The sequence below is a fragment of the Galeopterus variegatus genome, unplaced genomic scaffold, assembly GCF_000696425.1.
Source record: "Galeopterus variegatus unplaced genomic scaffold, G_variegatus-3.0.2 Scaffold1004, whole genome shotgun sequence".
In the NCBI taxonomy this organism is placed as follows: Eukaryota; Metazoa; Chordata; class Mammalia; order Dermoptera; family Cynocephalidae; genus Galeopterus; species Galeopterus variegatus.
The window spans coordinates 114,875-133,731 of NW_007727115.1; the positions used below are offsets into that span (position 1 = coordinate 114,875).

Sequence of the window (18,857 nt, forward strand, 5' to 3'; positions counted from 1 at the left end):
AAAGAAACTACATCTACTATATTTTTAGTAAAATGAGCTTTCAGAAATACACAACAAATGTACTTACTATGTAATTTTCTGAGACTATTACTTGCCTGCTGACCACAAAGATTTTTTTTTTTTTCCTTTTTGTCTTTTTTCGTGACCTGTAACGGGATCCCAACCCTCGGTGTCGCGCCCGCACCGCGCTCAACCAGTGAGCAGACCAGTCTCTATATGAGATCCGAACCCTTGGCAGGAGCGCCGCCGTGCTCCCAAGCGCCGCACTCTACCGAGTGCGCCACCGGGCCGGCCCGACCACAAAGATTTTAATGGGAAAATATTAATGACTAGAAAAAATGGGTTAAAAGTTTTAAGTTCTTGACTCTTCAACTGATTGCCTTTATGATCTTAAGCAATTTAAACAAATTAAACCCTTTCTCATCAATCAAACATGAGGCTTATCAATCTTAGAAATTTTGTTAGGCTAAATATTTCTCTTCAAAGATTGTTTTTCTCAATTTTGTTAATACTAAGCTATCCCCTAACACATATCTAAACTTCAGAATCACCTATGATTCCTTTCCTTAAGTCTCGCTTGTGACATTTGTTATCAAGTTTGGCAATTCTTCCTCTTAAACAGCAATTGAATCACTCATCCATTACCTTAGTTTAGGTTCATCCTCTACAGCCAGAACAACTGCTAGTGCCTCCCTATTTCTCTGCTTTCCCTTTTCTACTTTACCCTCAATACTGTTACTCCAGCGAACCTCCATTGACGTTCTGTTCCTTAAATAAGGATGAGATATACATGCCACTATTTCCCTTTCCACAGTCAAATTATCAAGACACTCAGGACTCAACCTAAGAATACTTCATAAAGAATAAGGCAGCCAATTCCAAATATATGGAATTGGGACATCAAGTGCAATACATCTGTTACCTTCAGATAAGATTTGAATCTCTTAGCAAGGTTTTCATTCTCCAGCCTAAACATCCTTTCTACAATCTCCTCCTCATAATTTGTATTCCGGCCTTAATGAATTTCTCATCTTCCTCCAATAAAGAATATTCTCTATTTTATGCTTTTGTACCTGTTGTACCTTCTACTGGAATACCCTCCCTCTCTCATTCTCTGTCTGTGAAACTCCTTCAAAACCCAGCTGAAAAGTAAGTTCAACTTCTCTAGGCATCGAGTTGCTCCTCTCTCGCTGCTACTTTTGCATGAATTGATTACAGCATCTGCGACACTGGAACATAAGTATTTCTCTGTCATTCTACCTTCTTGTAAACAGCAAATATCTTACTCATATTTGTATCAGGTTTTGAAAAGTATAACTGAATGAAAAACAAAATGCATTTTTACTAGGAAAAATACAAAGCATTACATAAGTTATTCTTAGATGGCACACATATACTCTATATTAAAGTGTTGTAATGTTTCTTATTCTTTTTTCATATGATTTTCTCTCACAGACTACTTAGGATTGTTCTTTTTTTGCTAAATAAGGTACTGAAAAACTAAAATACGGAAAAAAATCTTACTAAATCTATAATCTATAACACCAAGTGACTTTTTTCTTACATTTTTCAACAAAACATTATATATAGCAACAGCATCTAATGATCTAATATCTACCCTTTTTTTGCATAAAGGGAAAAATACACATGCAAATTACAAAAATTGTGGTAAGTTCAAAAATATTAGACTATCAAGTGGAAGTCAAATAAAACATTATTACTATAAAATGGCTTCTTTTAAACTTTTACTGATAATATTCATAGGTACAGTATGTTAAAAGAATTTTTCTCTTTCTCTTTGTAATAGATATCTCTAAATAAGAAACCTGAAGAAATGAAGCAACAAATATTTACTATTGGCATGAAAAATACTTTAATTCTTTGATGTATTACTGCTAAAATCCATATGGAAAACTTCATACTGCTTGTGAAATGTCTTTGCATCCTAAATCTCAGCTTGATGCCAATGATCCATGAAATGAAACCTTGGAGAATTCCTGCTGTACAATAAGATGACGGTCTCAGCACAGCTTTTCATTCCTTTTGCTAGGTGTTCTTGATGTGTTTTAATAGATTTAAAGTTTTACAGCTATGGTTATATAAATTCTGGAGAATTTGGTCTAGACTACTTCATCTGAATACGAATCTTAGTAATCAAGATAGTAATCAAATTGTATAAATGATATTATAGGTACACTTTAGATTCTGATAATGACTCAGTATGTTTAAACAACACTATAAATTTAAACTTCAAACATTTTCACAAGACTCACAAACATCAATGTTCCCCCAAAATACAGCTGTTTGCCCAAATGGTAACTACTTCATTCTAAGAATACTCACATTTACACACATAAATCCTACTTCTTTCCTATCCTGCTATCTTCTTTACCCTTTTAACTCCAAATCATAAACAGCACCTTATTATCTGACTCACAATACTTAGTCTGATATGTTCCAAAAAGAGATATCTAACTATCCTAATTCTCCCTCTTCTGACTTATCATATGTTTGAGGGAATCAGTGCTCAGATAATTCCTTTTTTATGCTGCCATTTATATGACAGGGTACTTTTTTCTCCCCATTATAGGGAGAAAACCGTAGAAACTTCACAAAAAATATAGCCAGAGATAATTAATGCAGAGTAAAAGCAATACTTTGAAATTCATAATTAGTAAAAAGAAGAAAGTTATAGTCTGTTAACAATTCAGAAAGAAAACAAAATTATACTAAAATAGGAAATTAGCATAGGAATTAAAAAATTAGTCATACAGTAAAGTTTAAAATTTAATATCTTTTAAAAGTCTTGATAATCACTGTAAAAAAAAAATCAATTTAATAGCATGCAGTGTTGGTTTGCCCTTTTCAATCATCAGTATTTTAAAGGATATTCAGAACCAGAATAATGTGTGACTCTGCTACGAATTGGGCCTGGCTGCTCCCATGAATGTAGCTCTATAAAAGAAGACAAAGAAACAAAAATCACAATCTGGGAAAAAGACATAATTATTTTGTAGTTTTATGTCATGAATATAAACAATGAAAAGATCTACTAATTAAGTTCTTATTTATAATTCTTTTGAATAAAATAATTAGTTAAATGAAAATAGATGAAAATGTTGGTTGATATTATTATAAACTGTAGACAGCAACTTAATCAGAAGCAAACTTAATATAACTTATTAAAGAACTTATCACAACATAATGATTCTAAAAGTTACTGCAAAAATGTATTTGATAGCATGAAGTAAAAATTAGAGCAAATAATTTTTCTGATTCTTCATCCTTTAATTCAAATATCACTAATCAAATGTCAAATCAATCCTTTCCACATTACCAAAGTTTTTAAAATAAAAAATAAGCTTTATTAAATGTACACATATCATTAGAGTATTTAAATTTTTTTCAAAATATAATTATTAAAACTGTTTTTACCCTGTTGAGAAATGTATAATTTTTCCATACTTTGGAGAAATGATATATATAGTTGATCCAGTTAATTATGGAAAATCTGACACAAATATCCATCTACAACATTTTGTTTCTGAACTGATTCCAACAGTATTCATCCCTCTTACAAAAATTAGTTGCTATGCAGTCATTTTAAACAAATGTCCTTCTCTAGGTTTTCCATTTATTAAAAAAAAATACTGAAGAAAAAATAACACCTCACAATATAAATCAATATCCGCAATTTTTACATCACTTATGGTACCTAATTGTATCATTTGAGAGAACCAAAATGGTCCTCTAAGCATTTTCCTTTCTTTTTTTTTCCTGACAATAAGTAAGGCCGAAAGCATGTGCGCTTTAATGGAAAGAGTATTTAAGTAGGAGTCAGAAAATTATTTCTTCCTGTCCCTAACTCTGGACAAGTCACCAAATCTCTCATGAATTCACTATTCTCTCATTTATAAAATCAGGAACTAATTTACATGATTCCTAATGTCTTCTTGAAGTAAAAAGTTTTCTGTGTTTTGTCATCAATACTGTCTCAGTATTCTAATGTAAAGGCTGTTTTTTATTTTTTATCTAAACCATCTTTTTTTTCATCTCTAATTTCTCAGTAATTCATAGCATAACTGCCTCATCTGAAGGTGTGTTCAGATGTATTTTGTAAGCACTTCTTCAGGCAAACTGGCTTAAAAATTAGCCATTTCTTGTTCATTCACATTATAACTTCTAAATCCTCACTCTTAAGTGGGAGCTAAAAAATAAACAAATAAATAATAAAAAAAAAAGAAAAGGAAAATACAACAATCACAATAATACATTGAACTTTCAAAAAAGGAGAAGAGAACTGAGATTACCAGAGGAGGAAAAGCGGGAGGGGGATGGAGTAAGAGAGGAATTGGTAAAGGGACACGAAAATGATTACATTTTGAACTTTAAAATAAAGGATTTATATTTAAAAATAAATAAATAATCCTATCATAAATCTTTTTTCTTCTGACTCTATCCATTTAGATATTTCTATATGGAGACAAGCATCACTTTGAAAATGATAATGCAGCTGCTTAACCATTTAAGATTTTTAACATTATTAATGAACGACAATAGGGAAAATACGAAAAAAAAACATGCAGCAGAACAAACACTATAAATTATACATGACATCAAGTCTGATTAGACACTAAGACTAAGAACTAACATGCAAAGACTAAGGTTTTATTCTTCCAATAATTACAAAAGCAAGCATAATAACATACACCCACAACAAGTAAAAATAATACCATTTATCAAGCACTTATTTTGAGTAAGACACTTAAGAGCTTTACAGGCAATATCTAATTTAAATTGAATATCCCTATAAGGTAGGCATTTTTTAGTGCCGCCATTTTATAGATGAGGTAACTGAGGTTAAAAGAGGTGAAGAAATTTTCATAAGTTTTCTAGTATATGTAGGCTCTGGGATCTCAAATTGGATGCAGCTGATATCAGATCTTGAGCTCTTATTTACTATATTACTTTGTTATTTGCTAAACATTTGATTAGGGGCTTCATATATGTTATCTCATTGTATCTTCTTAACAACCATATAAAATAGTTGTCAGCTGTCATCTTCCAAATGAGGAAACTGAGACTTAGAGAAATTTAACTAACTCACTCAAGATTGCACAAGGAATAACTACTGAAGTTTGGACTGAAACCTGGGTCTTTCCATACAGTACAGGCCCTTTCTACCATATAACTCACCAAAAGACAGGAAGAACATTAAGACATTTTGTAAAAGCTTTCTGCGGCAATCAGATAATTAAATGGTGACAGTTAAAGTAATTAAAACCAACATTTATACAACTGACTAAAATATCTGAATATAACAGTGCAAGACAATATGCCCAAATTTACATAACAGCAGCAAGGTAGTTTGCCTCTATTTAGAATCACAAATTCAGAGACCTTCAGATATTTTCTGGGTGAGTGGTTCAAAACTCTTGTTTAAGTAATAAGATTTTTTCCAATCCGGCTTTTGTCAAGGTCACTAATGGACTTCCCCATTGCCAAATCCTACAGTCATACCACAATCTTACTTGACTTACCCTATTTGAAAAATGTGCTGCACCTGACCACTCCTTCATTTTTAGTAATATTTTCTTCACATGACTTCCAGGATGCCACTCCTGATGCTCCTACTTCACTGGCTCCTCTTCCTCAGGCCCCTTGGCTGTTCCCATCCCATCTCCCATCTCCTTAACTCTAAACTCTGGAGTGTCTCAAAGCTCTTCTCTATACTTACCCTTCCCAGGTGTTCACATCCAATCTCATGGTTTTAATTATCATCTCTATATTGACAATTCTCACATTTATGTCCAGTCTGATAAACATCAATCTCCACTTGGCAGACCAACAGTCTTCACTAATAGACTTGATTTGTAAGTCTAAAACTTAAAATGGCCAAAACAAAACTCATGATATGCTTCTCTTTCTATCCCAGAATCTGTTTCTCTCCCATTTTCCCCTAGCTCAGAAAACAGTAACTTAATTTTTCCAGTTGTTTAGGCCAAAACCATGGAATCATCTTTGTCTCTCTGTCCTTCGTTTTCTCGCCTCCAGGTTCTAAAGACTGGGAAGTCCGTGAGCATGACACTGGCATCTGGTGAATGTCATGTCACAGTGGAAGGGCAGAAGGTGGAAGCAACTGCATGAGACAGAGAGAGAAACGAGGCTGAACTTTTATCAGGAGCCCACTCCCACAGTAATGGCATTAATCTATTTCTGAGGGTAGAACCCTCATGGCCTCATCACCTCTTAAAGGTTCCACTTTATAATACTGCAACAATGGCAATTAAATTTCAACACGGGTTTTAGAGGGGACATTCAAACCATACCAGTTTCTTAATCTGTCGCTTTCATTAGTAGGTGCCCGATGTTAATATAGGATGAAGGTTTGTTTCTTCTTTTTAAAAATTTTATTTTTTATTACAAATATTCATGACATACAAAGCTGATTGTTGCCCCTCCTGCCCATGATGTGGGGGCCAGATTCATACTGGGGGCATATCCATTACCAGAAATTACTTTTGTACCCTTTGTCCCCTCCCACTTATCCCCCAACCACTCTCCCCTTCCCCCTCTCTCCTCAACTCCAATTTGTAGCCCTAGGAATGTTCCCTCCTTCTGTTGGATCACGACACTACTATGGTCTTTCTTTCCTGCCTTCCTTTCTCTCTTAGCTCCCATGTATGAGTGAGCACATGAGGTATTTATCCCTCTGTGCTTTGCTTGTTTCACTCAACATAAGTTTCTCCAGGTTCATCCATGTTGTTGCAAATGGGAGTATTTCATTCTTTTTATGGCAGAGTAGTATTCCATAGTGTATATATACCACAGTTTCCTTATCCAAACGGACATTTAGGTTGGTTCCATATCTTGGCTATTGTAAACAGAGCTGCAATAAACATGGGAGTGCAGGTATCTCTTCAACATGATGATTTCCATTCAAATAATCAAAAGTAATCAAGGAGAAATCATTTTATAGTCTCTATTCAGAATAAACTATTTGTATCTTCTAAAGATTAGATAAGCATCCTTAAATACCATTCAGAAATTCATTTTATTGACACAGGTGAGTTTAATGTATTGAACTGATATTTCAAAGAGATGATATTCAGGAACCTGTACTAACATTTGACTTTTGTCCATCTCTTTTAGTCTCCAAAATCATATCAAGACCAGAAACCTCAAAGGATTTCAGGGTTTAATAAACTAGAATTCATTTGATAATTTTTTATTGAGCAAATAATATGTAACAGCCACCAATTTAGGCAACGGGAATCCAGCAATAACGGAAAAAACAACAACAAAAAAACACAAACCTATGCTCACAAGGTACTTACACACTCAAGCTACAACACATTTTGTCTGTTGAAGTGCAACAAAGAGATTATTAGCACACATTAAAAGCCTAAAAGCCATAAAAGCAAACATGAGAATAGGAACAAATAAGCATTCCAGAGATCCTAAGCACTGACCTTAGGTCAGTACCTTTCATTCCTGACACTACCTAAAGCAATGACTTAAGATTAAACTAAGGTCCACAACTTTAAGGTAGTCTTAAAATGTACACATAATCCTTTGAAAGAAGAAACACAGAGTAATGAATTCCTTCAGAGCTAAAGAATGATGTTCATTTACATTCTTTCCCTCTGATTTTACTAATTCTGATGAGTGAGGGAAATACCAGTTACACGGTAATTTACTCCAAAACACATTTAACTTATAAAGACAATACGTTTGCAGATCAGATGAATAGTCAAGAAGAAAATGTGTGCAGTCTTTGATACTGAGTACATACTAATTTTTCGAGAGATAAATGTTTTGACAGACCATTAATATAAATGTTCTTCACTTGTCCAGTCCCTTGAATACTTCATAGAGCATATGAACCAAAATGAAATAAAAAGAATGGTTCATAAAAATCAGTTTATAAGAAAGCTAATTATAATGACTTAGTTAAAGCCCAATTTTATTTAGAAGAAAAATGAGATGATTTGACATTTGCTAGCATATTTAAAAAATATCTATGAATAATACTATTTTTTTGTTTTCAAACAACGTACTTGAAGCTAAAAGTAATATAGTTTGTTTAGTATAGTGGTGCTAATACTGCTTTTTCTTTTTTGCGGCTGGCCAGTAAGGGGATCCAAACCCGTGACCCTGGTGTTATAAGGATGCACTGTAACCAACTAAGCTATCCAGCCAGCCTCCTAATACCCTTTATATAGGTTTTCAAACAACGTACTTGAAGCTAAAAGTAATATAGTTTGTTTAGTATAGGTGCTAATACTGCTTTTTCTTTTTTGCGGCTGGCCAGTAAGGGGATCCAAACCCGTGACCCTGGTGTTATAAGGATGCACTGTAACCAACTAAGCTATCCAGCCAGCCTCCTAATACCCTTTATATAGCAATATGAAGAATGAATGGAAATGAAATGGAAATTAAGCTATATATACCATATATCAGTAGATAAAAGAGGCCTCATTCGATCTAACCTATTCCTAACTTCTTGAGAAGAGAATACCAGTCAGTATGTTCTGCCTCTTCAATATTATTTTACAACTGTGTTGGTAATTGAATACTCATTAGGAGTCCTTTTAAACACTTAATGTTCTGAAAATAATAATGGCCAGTGTGGACCAACAGATTGTTGTCTGGAAAGGTAGCTATCATAATAAAAAGCAAAGTGAACTTAGGGTCTTGATTTCTAGTGCTGATACTAGACGTTCAATTTAAGAAACTAGTTGTTACATGGTCAATTCAATAATTTGGGCCTCAGTTTCCTAATCTGTAAAATAGGCACTGAAATTAACTGCATGAAGGAAACAGTATAGTATAGTAGTTTACAAAATGGATTTGAGTCAAAATGCCTGAAGTGGTATCCCTATCCTGGATCTGCCACAAGTGAGACCTTAAAACAATTACTCTAAACTTCAAATTATTAAGCTGTTTGATGAAAATAATAAAATGTGGGAAGTAAATTAGATAATATATGCAAAATACTTAGCAGCATGCCTAAAACCACTAAGCAGTCAATTAATATAATCTATCATTATAACCATTAATCAATCATCTAAGATTAAAATGAGTTTCGAAATTTTACTTAGTCACATGACACATAGACGGCAAAACTAATGTCCATTGGTTTATGCTTATTCTAAGATTAAAATGAGTTTCAAAATTTTACTTAGTCACATGACACATAGACGGCAAAACTAATGTCCATTGGTTTATGCTTATTGTTAGTCAAATAACAGTAGACTATGTCTAGGTTAAATTCTCCTGTCAGTGAATAATTTTTTCAAAAAAACTTATTCAAGTCCCCTATATACCCACCCAATATTAAAATTACCAGCCTTGAGAGAAAAAGACATAAATCCACCAGCCTGTTTGATGAACTCCAACAAAGACTGCTTCAGTTAAATGGGCTTAGGAACAAAACCAAATATTAACATAAGCAGAGTGCAAAAAGTTGTTTAATAATATATACAAGCCAGAAATAGTTTTTGAAAACAATAATCCATAGGGTTCCAATTAATTGTTATTTCCCCCTATTCATTGATAAAATACATGCTGGCATTTATTTGCTTCAGCATAAGTTTATTACTAGAAAAAAATTAAAATTAAAAATGTGCTTAAACCAATCTCAAGAGATGTAACTGATTTTGAGTTTTGATCATTTTAAAGTGATTTATTCAAGGACCACTTATGACATCACGAAAATGGCAAATGAAGGAAACTAAGATTTGATATTGTTGGCTGTTACCCAAATGACAATTTGTCTCAGTTCAAGGTCATATCCATAAAAGCACTTTTGGTCCCTTCTTCTTCATGTAAAAATACATGATTGCAAAAAGAACCAAAAGCTTGTCAAGGGCTAGAGGAAATACTGCTGTGATTGTCTTTCACTGTTTACATGAATTCTTTCTGTCCAATCTTTTCATGCAGTTTACTCAGATCAGTATGAAATTATATGCAAATTCTTTCTGTCCATCTTCTTTCCCCCTCCTTGCATACATCATGAGAAAATACTGATGTGAATCCTTTTTGTCTGTCTCAGTCCCTTATTCACTACCTCCCAGGATGGCAACAGATACTTGAAATCTAAGAAAATCTTTAAAGTGATAATCTCTCAATTGTCTAGCATATGATTGTATATTCTTCATGAATATAGAAATTATTGCAATAGAAGATAATTTACTGTCAATGTAAAAACAGAACATAGGATGAAAATCTAGTATTTTCTTTGACAACACTTCCAAGAAGTCAAAAGGGTTGCCTTACTGCTTTTAAATAAACTTAACTGTGTTTGAAATTCATGCTGGCTATTTTAAGATTTTCCAGTAGAAGAGCCATAGCTTTCTTGATCAAAGCCTATATAAAATGAGAGATCTGTTTTTCTATGCATGTGTGATAGAATCAGTTATATTCACCCTATGTCTTAGTCTGCTCAGACTACCATAACAAAATACCATAGACAGGTGGCTTAAACAACAGAAATTTATTTTCTCAGTTCTGGAGACTGAAAGTCCAAGACGAAGGTGCCAGCAGAACTGGTGACTGGTGAAGTTTCTCCCCTTGGGCAGAAGATGGGTACCTCCTTGCTACGTGCTACAGAGAGAACGAGAGGACGAGATAGCACACACGCAACATCTCTCTTCCTTCTTCTGCTTACAAGACCACCAATCCTAGCAGATTAGGGCTCCTCCCTAAGACGGACTCATTTAAACTTAATTACCCCCTAAAGATCCTATCTCCAAATACAGTCACATTGGAGATTAAGGCTTCAACATATGAAATTTGGGGAGACACAATTCAGTCCCTACTACCATGTAATTATAAGTGAATAAGATAGCATTTAAAAATGTATCAGCCAGTACACACATAGTAATGACACTCTAGTTCTGAGTCTTCTTTGTATGCTAAGATACCCAGAATACTAAATGAAATAATCTTTTTCTATTTCCTTTTTAGTTTCTCTCTTAGAATACTAATTTCCTGGAAAGGATACATTTGTTAAGCTAGGACAGACTATCTTACTGATTGTTGACATGAACAGAAATACTTAAAGGTATCCTATGAACTTCCCACTATACCATGCCATAATCCTGCTTAAAGTGGAACCAATTAATTGGGTCTTTAGTAAAAACAAACAAACAAACAAACAACAAAGAGAGTGTAAGAAAAGAAATGAAGAAAGGGAGGGAGGAAACAAGGATAGAACAAAGAAAAGAAAGAAAGCAGGCTTCTGATAATATAATGGCAAAAGGAAGTGTCTTGGGTGACCACTGTCACTGCACAAAATAAACTGAAATCCTACTTTGACGTTCTAATAAAAGATTCCTCTGTTTCTTGATAGTTACATGTTTCTAGTCCTACCCTTGAGGTCTTCTTTTTATTCATCAAGCTACATCAACTTCTCCGAGGCAGCATTAGTTCTTACTAGGCTGCCACACCAAATGGGCTGAAATCCTACTTTGACGTTCTAACAAAAGATTCCTCTGTTTCTTGATAGTTACATGTTTCTAGTCCTACCCTTGAGGTCTTCTTTTTATTTATCAAGCTACATCAACTTCTCCGAGGCAGCATTAGTTCTTACTAGGCTGCCACACCAAATGGCAGATGTGATATAGATAATACGATAGCTAGGCCAAGTCCTTCTGGATTTGCCTGCAAGAAGAGATATAAATAGGTATTATCTACATCCAGGTGACAAAGGATGCAACTGTGTTTGATTTCCCAGAGGCTGCACGTTATGTTGTGCTTGAAATTCCTAAGCATTACAATATTTGTCTTAAACTAAAAAATGGTAATAGAGCAATAAAATAGAACAGTTCTTCATGAAAATAGTAATAAAACTCAACTACTTGCTTCTCAAAGTATTTTGGCTCTGTCAGTTGTTTGCAATAAGCTGCTACTCTCTTGTTACCTGAAATTTTAGAATACCTTTTAGCCTTATACCAGCTGACCTTGTTGCATGACCTGTTGTGGAATGTGAAACCCTCACCTGGGCCAGCCATATTCCAAAAAGGCTTCTTCAACTTTTATTATCCTATTTGAGGATCAAAAAAGGTTGATAACTCAACCTAAGTCAGTGGTTCTCAAGAGAATTCTCCAAATTTTGTGTTCATGAAATTGAACTGAGGTACTTTAAAAAACAGATTCTCAGACTCAGTATATAGAGAGATTCTAATACAATGGGTCTGTGGTAAGACCAGAAATGTGTACTATTGATGAGCTGCAAGCCATGTCTACATAACTACATTTTGTGGAAGGCTGCATGGGAAGGGGCAATGTGTAATCCTGTAAAAGCTTTCAGAAAGGCTATATGTTCAGATAAAATGTCTTAGTAGTATGTTTTTTGTTTGTTTTAAACAATAAAATAATTGCTACTGCAACTGTAGCAGTTTAGAGTTCTATGGACACAAGCCAATATGGAGTGCATACAAATGGAGCCCAAGCAACAGAAGAAACCACACAACATTACTCAGGCAGGAAGGCAACAAATAACATCACAGCACATCTCTAAAACCTCAGATATCAATCATCCCGTCTAGTATTCTGAGAGATTCTCTAGAATATTTTAAGTGACATGGTTAAAAACTAGAGGGAGGCAGACACTGACCCTCCGAGAAATGGAAGAACCAAATGATGGACTAGAAACTCCTAAGTAGGGATTTGGTTAAGTTCTCTATTTTTGGGTAAGTAGCCTCGAGCTTGGAAGTGAAAACTTGGTCTCTTTTAGACCCTTCTTCATAAAAAGTTGTCGGTCCTGACAGTAAAGTGACAAAATATTTCTCTTTATGAGCTTTACCTGAATTACGATGTCAATAACAATGACAGTCAATATATGGTAAGTAAAAGAAAACAAACAAACAAAAAATCAATCAATACTAAGGAAACTCTAAGCAGAATATGCTGAAATAGTTCATGACAATTACCCCGTTCATAGTCACCAATATTTTGCACTTGTTATTAGTCTAAGACATATTAAAAACAGGTTCTTTATACCCCAATCTAGCTTTGCCAATAAATGGAATGATTTCCCCCAGGAAAGCCATTTAACCTCTCTGTAATTCATTTTCCTGGTACAGATCATTTTTTGCTATTTACGAGATTAGGAGATAAAAAAGATTTTATTATAAAACAAAGTCTATCAAATGTGTTTAGACAAAAAAAAAGAATCACTGTAATCTCTGAAGTACAGTCTGCCCCTTGCATTTTCTTTTTTTATATACCTATGATAATTCTATATATATAAACATATTCACATGGATATCAAGTATGTTGGGGGGACCAGACAATTATTGTTTAATAATAAACCTTTTAGCACATCTGTTAGATCACCCTTTAATCATTATTTGGACTTATATTTATTCATGGTCACTGACTCATTGATTGCAATGCAAGCAAAATATTGCTGAGTCTGAGTCACATTATATTGTGCTAGACTGTCTGCTATGATAACTTTTCTACTGCAGAACTTCGGGTAGCTTTAGTTTACATTCTTGCAACTTCTCTTATATGGTCTCCAGAATGACACTTATCCTAAAGTACACCTGATGACAAACTGCCTTAGAAATCCAGTGTCATCCATTTTCTCTTTGTGTCTAGCACCACTGCATTCTGATAAGCAAATCTGGAAAAATCACCGCCTCTAAATTTTTGACATCAGAGACTATCTTGACACTTGATGTGAAATATAGAACAACAGTATGATAAATGAGACCTGTCTATGAAATGAAAATGACACTGATAAGGATTCAGATATTAGACCCATATAACATAGTTGACAGTACCATGGCTTTGCAGCCTTCAGACTGTGTTTAACTAGTAATGGATGTTATTAGTTGAGCCTGCTAATCTGTCAAATAAGACCGTAAGTTTTTGATGTAATTTTCTATTCCTTTGAGCTTACTATTTGAAGTCTACAAATGAATAACATTCATCTTTATATTTAATCAGTATACTATCAATGTGAACCCAGGTACATGAGAAGTATTCTGTATATAGCATATATAACAGGATGATATACATCTTCTGCTTCTACTATAAAAACTGTACAGCACTAAATATAACAAACATCTTCAATAGAAGTCCCATACTGTAATGGCTTGGAGGTGTAGTTCCAAATTAGGCTGCTTGGTTTGAATTTTAGCTATATAGAACTGGACGTGTTACTTAACCAACCTATGATTCAGTTTCCTGAATTGTATAATGGGGATAAAAGGTTATCTACTTCGTTAAGGTTGTTATAGTAATTAAAGTGTTTAGAAAAGTATGAAGTAAGACTTTAATAAGTGTTAGCAACTGTTATTATATTTATCTATTCCACAAATATATATTAAGTGTCTACATGTGATAGGTACATTGCTAAGCACTTGAGATAAAACAGTGAACAAGGCAAATATCCGTGGCCTCATGGGGCTAGACAATGTGTGTGTGTGTGCATGTGTGTGTTGGCCAAAGGAAGATGGACAATGAATATGTAAACATCGTGAGTGTGTGTGTTTGTCTATGAGGGACTTTAAAAAGTTCATGGAAATATTTGTATTATGTTTTAATTCTATTTCCTGCGAACTTTTTTTTTTTTTAATTTTTTTTTTTTTTTCCGTGTCCGGCAACGGATCGCAACCCTCAGTGTTGCCCCTGTACCGGACCGGGGACCAGCAACGGGATCACAACCCTTGGCGCTGCTCCTGTGGGTGTGCCTCGCTCAGCCAGTGAGCGGGAACCGGTCTGTATGTGGGATCTGAACCCTCGGGCGNCGGCGCTGCTTCCGTGCCTCGCTCAGCCAGTGAGCGGGAACCGGTCTGTATGTGGGATCTGAACCCTCGGGCGGGAGCGCCGCCGCGCTTCCCAAGCGGCGCACTATCCAGTGCGCCACCAGGCCGGCCCTACTGCGAACTTTCTTAAGTACCCTCGTATATATAAAATGTAAAATGAATTGTATGCTTTATTAGTGCAAAGTGCTATTAGAAAAAGTAGAGCGAAGTAAGGGGATCAGAAGTGTTGAGGGTGAGGACAAGGTTGCAATTTAAATGGGAGGAGAGTCAGGATAAATTCCAGAGAATGTCTTTGACATTTGAGCAAAGACTTGAACAAAGAAAGGTAGTTGGCCATACTGATTTAGGGAGAAGCACGTAGAAGGCAGATGAAACAATGGCCAGTGCAAAGGCCTTGAGGTAGAAACATGGACAGTAAGAGAGGGTCAATGTGTTGGTGAGGACTTAGATTTTATTCTGAGTCACACAGGGAACCATGCATAGGCGGGTTTTGAGCAGAAGGGTGATATGATCTATGTTGACAATAGATTATAACGAAACAAGGATAGAAACGAGACCAGACAAAGACTATTACAGTAATCCAGACCAAAGATTTTGGTGGCTTATAAGAAGGTTAATTGCAGCTGGTATAAAGTGACCTAATCCTGGATGTTTGAAGGAAGACATATACTTTAAGGAAGAACAAAAAGATTTCTTGTTTCTTGTGTGTTGTTATGTAAAAGGAGAAAACTTTACAACTGATGAATGTGCAGTAAAAAGTTAGTTATTTTAAAGTCCAAATTCACAGTAAATATACATTGGAGTATTTATAGTAATACAAATACAGAACATTTAAATTCAATTGGGATACACAAATTTAAAATAAAATCTACATATTCAGTTATATATCTAGGTTTATTAAACTTAATGAGGCCACTAAAAATGGTAAATTGTACTTTAATTATAAAGGAGATATATTACATTATTTGTCTATAAAGGTCTATTCTCTTTTTACATTCTTCTCCTTTGGAAAATGTATACTCTTAAATTCAACAGCCCTCCTACCTGAAAGACCCATTCCCAGACAGGTCTATAATTTCACATCTTATGGAGTTAAGTACTGACTGGATATTTCTACTTAAATATTCCACTTGAATGTTGTAACACACTCAATGTTCTAACACAAATCAAAATTTGACAAATACATGTCAATATTCTCCACACAGACTAATTTATCTTTGCCAGGCTTCCATGCTTCTGTCAATAACACAACCATTCTTCAATGACCTAAGCTTCAACTTTGACATCTGTGTCCACAATCAATCATAAAGCCAGTGAGCACTTCCTATTCTATATCTGCCAGTTTTCTGTTACTCTCACAAAACTGATTCTGCCTGAATGCTTATCATATCATGCTTGGATTATGGGCTCTCTAATCATTACTTTTCAATCTCTCACTTCTAGCTAAATCTTCCAAAATCACCACTTCCATCAGTCTATTACTCACAAACCTTTGAAAATTTAAAATTGCTTAGATGCCAAAGCCCCTAGCAATCTAAGTCAAACAGCTTTGAATCAATCAATCAATCAACAAATATTTATTCAATATTTCAGAGAGATACTATGCTTCATAAAATGAGAAAAGCAAGTAAATATAAAACATGGTGTATCTGCCCAAAAGGAAACATAGCACATATGCATAAAAAGATATCTAATCACATAAGGTAAAATAGAATCCTCATTCTACGTTAAGCACTGTGCTTAACATGCTAGGATTTAGTAAATGAAGATCTGAATCTGTGCTTCAGCTGCCTCCTTTGTAAATGGGAATAACAACAGTATTTTTCTTATTGAGAGCTGCTACAGGATTAACTAGATCATAAATTAATAAAATTAGGTATGAGGTTGCACGGTATTTAGTGAAGACTGTAATTATGGCCATCAATTTAGCTATGTGTTCAAATAAGTACTAGAGAAATATAGAAGGTTGTGGAGTATACTAACATTTATAAAGCATATGTATTTCGCACGGCCTAGTTTCCAACATCCTGTAGTTTCAGGTATAACCTAACTTTCTAAAATTACATATGGAAATGTTAAGCTTGCAAAAGACAGGAAACTTTCCCCAGGCTAAAGTCTCTGATGTAGATAAAGAATTGTAACACAACAAAATTGTGGGCTCAAAGACAGACGTCCTTAGAGCAGGTTAACCTAAAGTTGCTTTATTGTTATGTAAAAATACTAAGGAAACTGCTGTAGGAAAAGACAGTATTTGCTAAGAAAAAGCTTTTGTTGGTGGATTGACTTAACCTTTTGCAAACTGCATTATGGAATGTCACTTTGTCACTTCACTGATGTTACCAGCCTCTATTGTTAAACTATACTTAGCCATAACTCTACCCACGTTCCTTTTCTGTAACATTCCGGCTTAGAGAATAAATACTGAGAAAGAACCCCAGTCTGGTGTTAATTTCCCGAGGAGGAATGCCTTTCTCCTGAGGGTTCCAGGAAATTAACTCCTTTGGGGTTTCTTATTGCTCAGAAGAGATGGGCTTTGAGTAATCCTTTGTGTCTCCATCACCCAGGAGGAGAGGGGTGACAGAATGCAACAGAAGGTGAAGTTAATGTAAGCTAAAATGGAAGGTAAAGGCTCCAGAAATGCTTAAGTTTAAACAGGGGATTTCAATGTAGATTATATTGAGATAAGAAATATCAGGTGAGAATTACAAACAAGTAGAATGTGCCAAGGAAATTAATAGAGGAAAGAAAGCAAAATCTGATCTTATTGGGAAGGGTTTTGGAGGTAGACATGATTGGGATGCTAGATTAAGCACAATTTTTCCCATGTAAATTATATCAACAAAATTACATGTTTGACTAAAAACTGTCTCTTCATGCCCTCCAAACATCCTGCCCTCATTTTGATCTCTCTTCAGGTTCTTATGAATATTTCATTTATTTTCCTGGCCCATACCAAAGAATGATCTTTCTTCTTACTGATTAACCAAAACTCACCTTGATTTTTAAGGCCAATTCAAATTTTACCTCCTTCAATAAAGTTTTACCTGACAATTTTGCCTCAGGGTAATATTTATTGATCTTAAACTATTATAATACTTACTGTCTACAACATTTAATCTGTTTTTTAATTACATGGATTTATAATGTTTTAGTGTTTTTTACATAAATCCTAAGTCCAGAATCCTGTTTCAGGAAGAAAGGATACATTATTTATAGAATACAAGCAGAAAATATTTATTACTTTAAAGAGGACAAATAACCATAAAAGGCATTTAAACCATAAAGTCAACCTAAAGTAAAATTTAAAATGATTGTAAAGACTTGTATATTCACAGTGAGTCAGAAATTCTTTTCTTTTAATTCAGAACATCTACTTACAATTCCATACTTGTTGTTTTATTTTGTTTACTGAATCAAAATCGATTATACATATTTTGGGGTTGAACATTGAGATATGTTGATTAAATCAATGTAACTAGCATATATATTGTTACAAATCTTAACTATTCTTTATGCCCCTTGTACAAATTCTCCCCTTCCCCCGGTCCCTCCCCCTCCCACCTCTAATTGACCTAGATTTCTTCTCTCCTTCTGAAAGAATAATGGTTACTGTTAACTTGTTGCCTAGAAGATCTGTCCAATGCTGAGAGATGTGATCAGGTCCCCCAATATTATCATAGAGCAGATGCTTCTGTCACTCTGAATGGGTTTTGTGGAAAGAGATATGCTCCTTTTCTTTGTCTCTGCTGGTGACTCTTCTTGTGTGAATGCACTCCAGTGGTTGGAGGACCATCTGAGTGGTGGTTGTGGCATCTACCTGCTTTTGCAGCAGCCATGGTTACTGTGGTGGCTATGGTGGGCCACCCACGTGGAGGTGCTGTTTTTGGCATGCTCCTTGGCACTGGTGGTATGCCTGGTTGTGGGGTGTGTTTGGTCCCCTTCTCCATGCCTCTGGTCCCTAGGCAGGCCCCAAGGTGCTGGTGCCATGTGGTTGGTTGTGGGAGAGGGGTCCAGTCCCTTTCTCCATGTCCTGGGTCCCTGGGACAGGCCCCAAGGTACTGGCACAGTGTGCCT

General features: G+C 34.9%; 1 protein-coding gene across 1 annotated transcript in view; it reads right to left on the reverse strand.

Annotated features, from left to right (window-relative positions):
- The window catches only part of TUSC3 (tumor suppressor candidate 3), a 313,374-nt gene that overhangs the window by 27,290 nt on the left and 267,227 nt on the right, over positions 1–18,857 (reverse strand). The window contains exon 9 of the mRNA XM_008574162.1: positions 2,892–2,955. Within this exon, the coding sequence (XP_008572384.1) occupies positions 2,892–2,955 (64 nt within the window). The remainder of the gene's footprint in view (positions 1–2,891; positions 2,956–18,857) is intronic.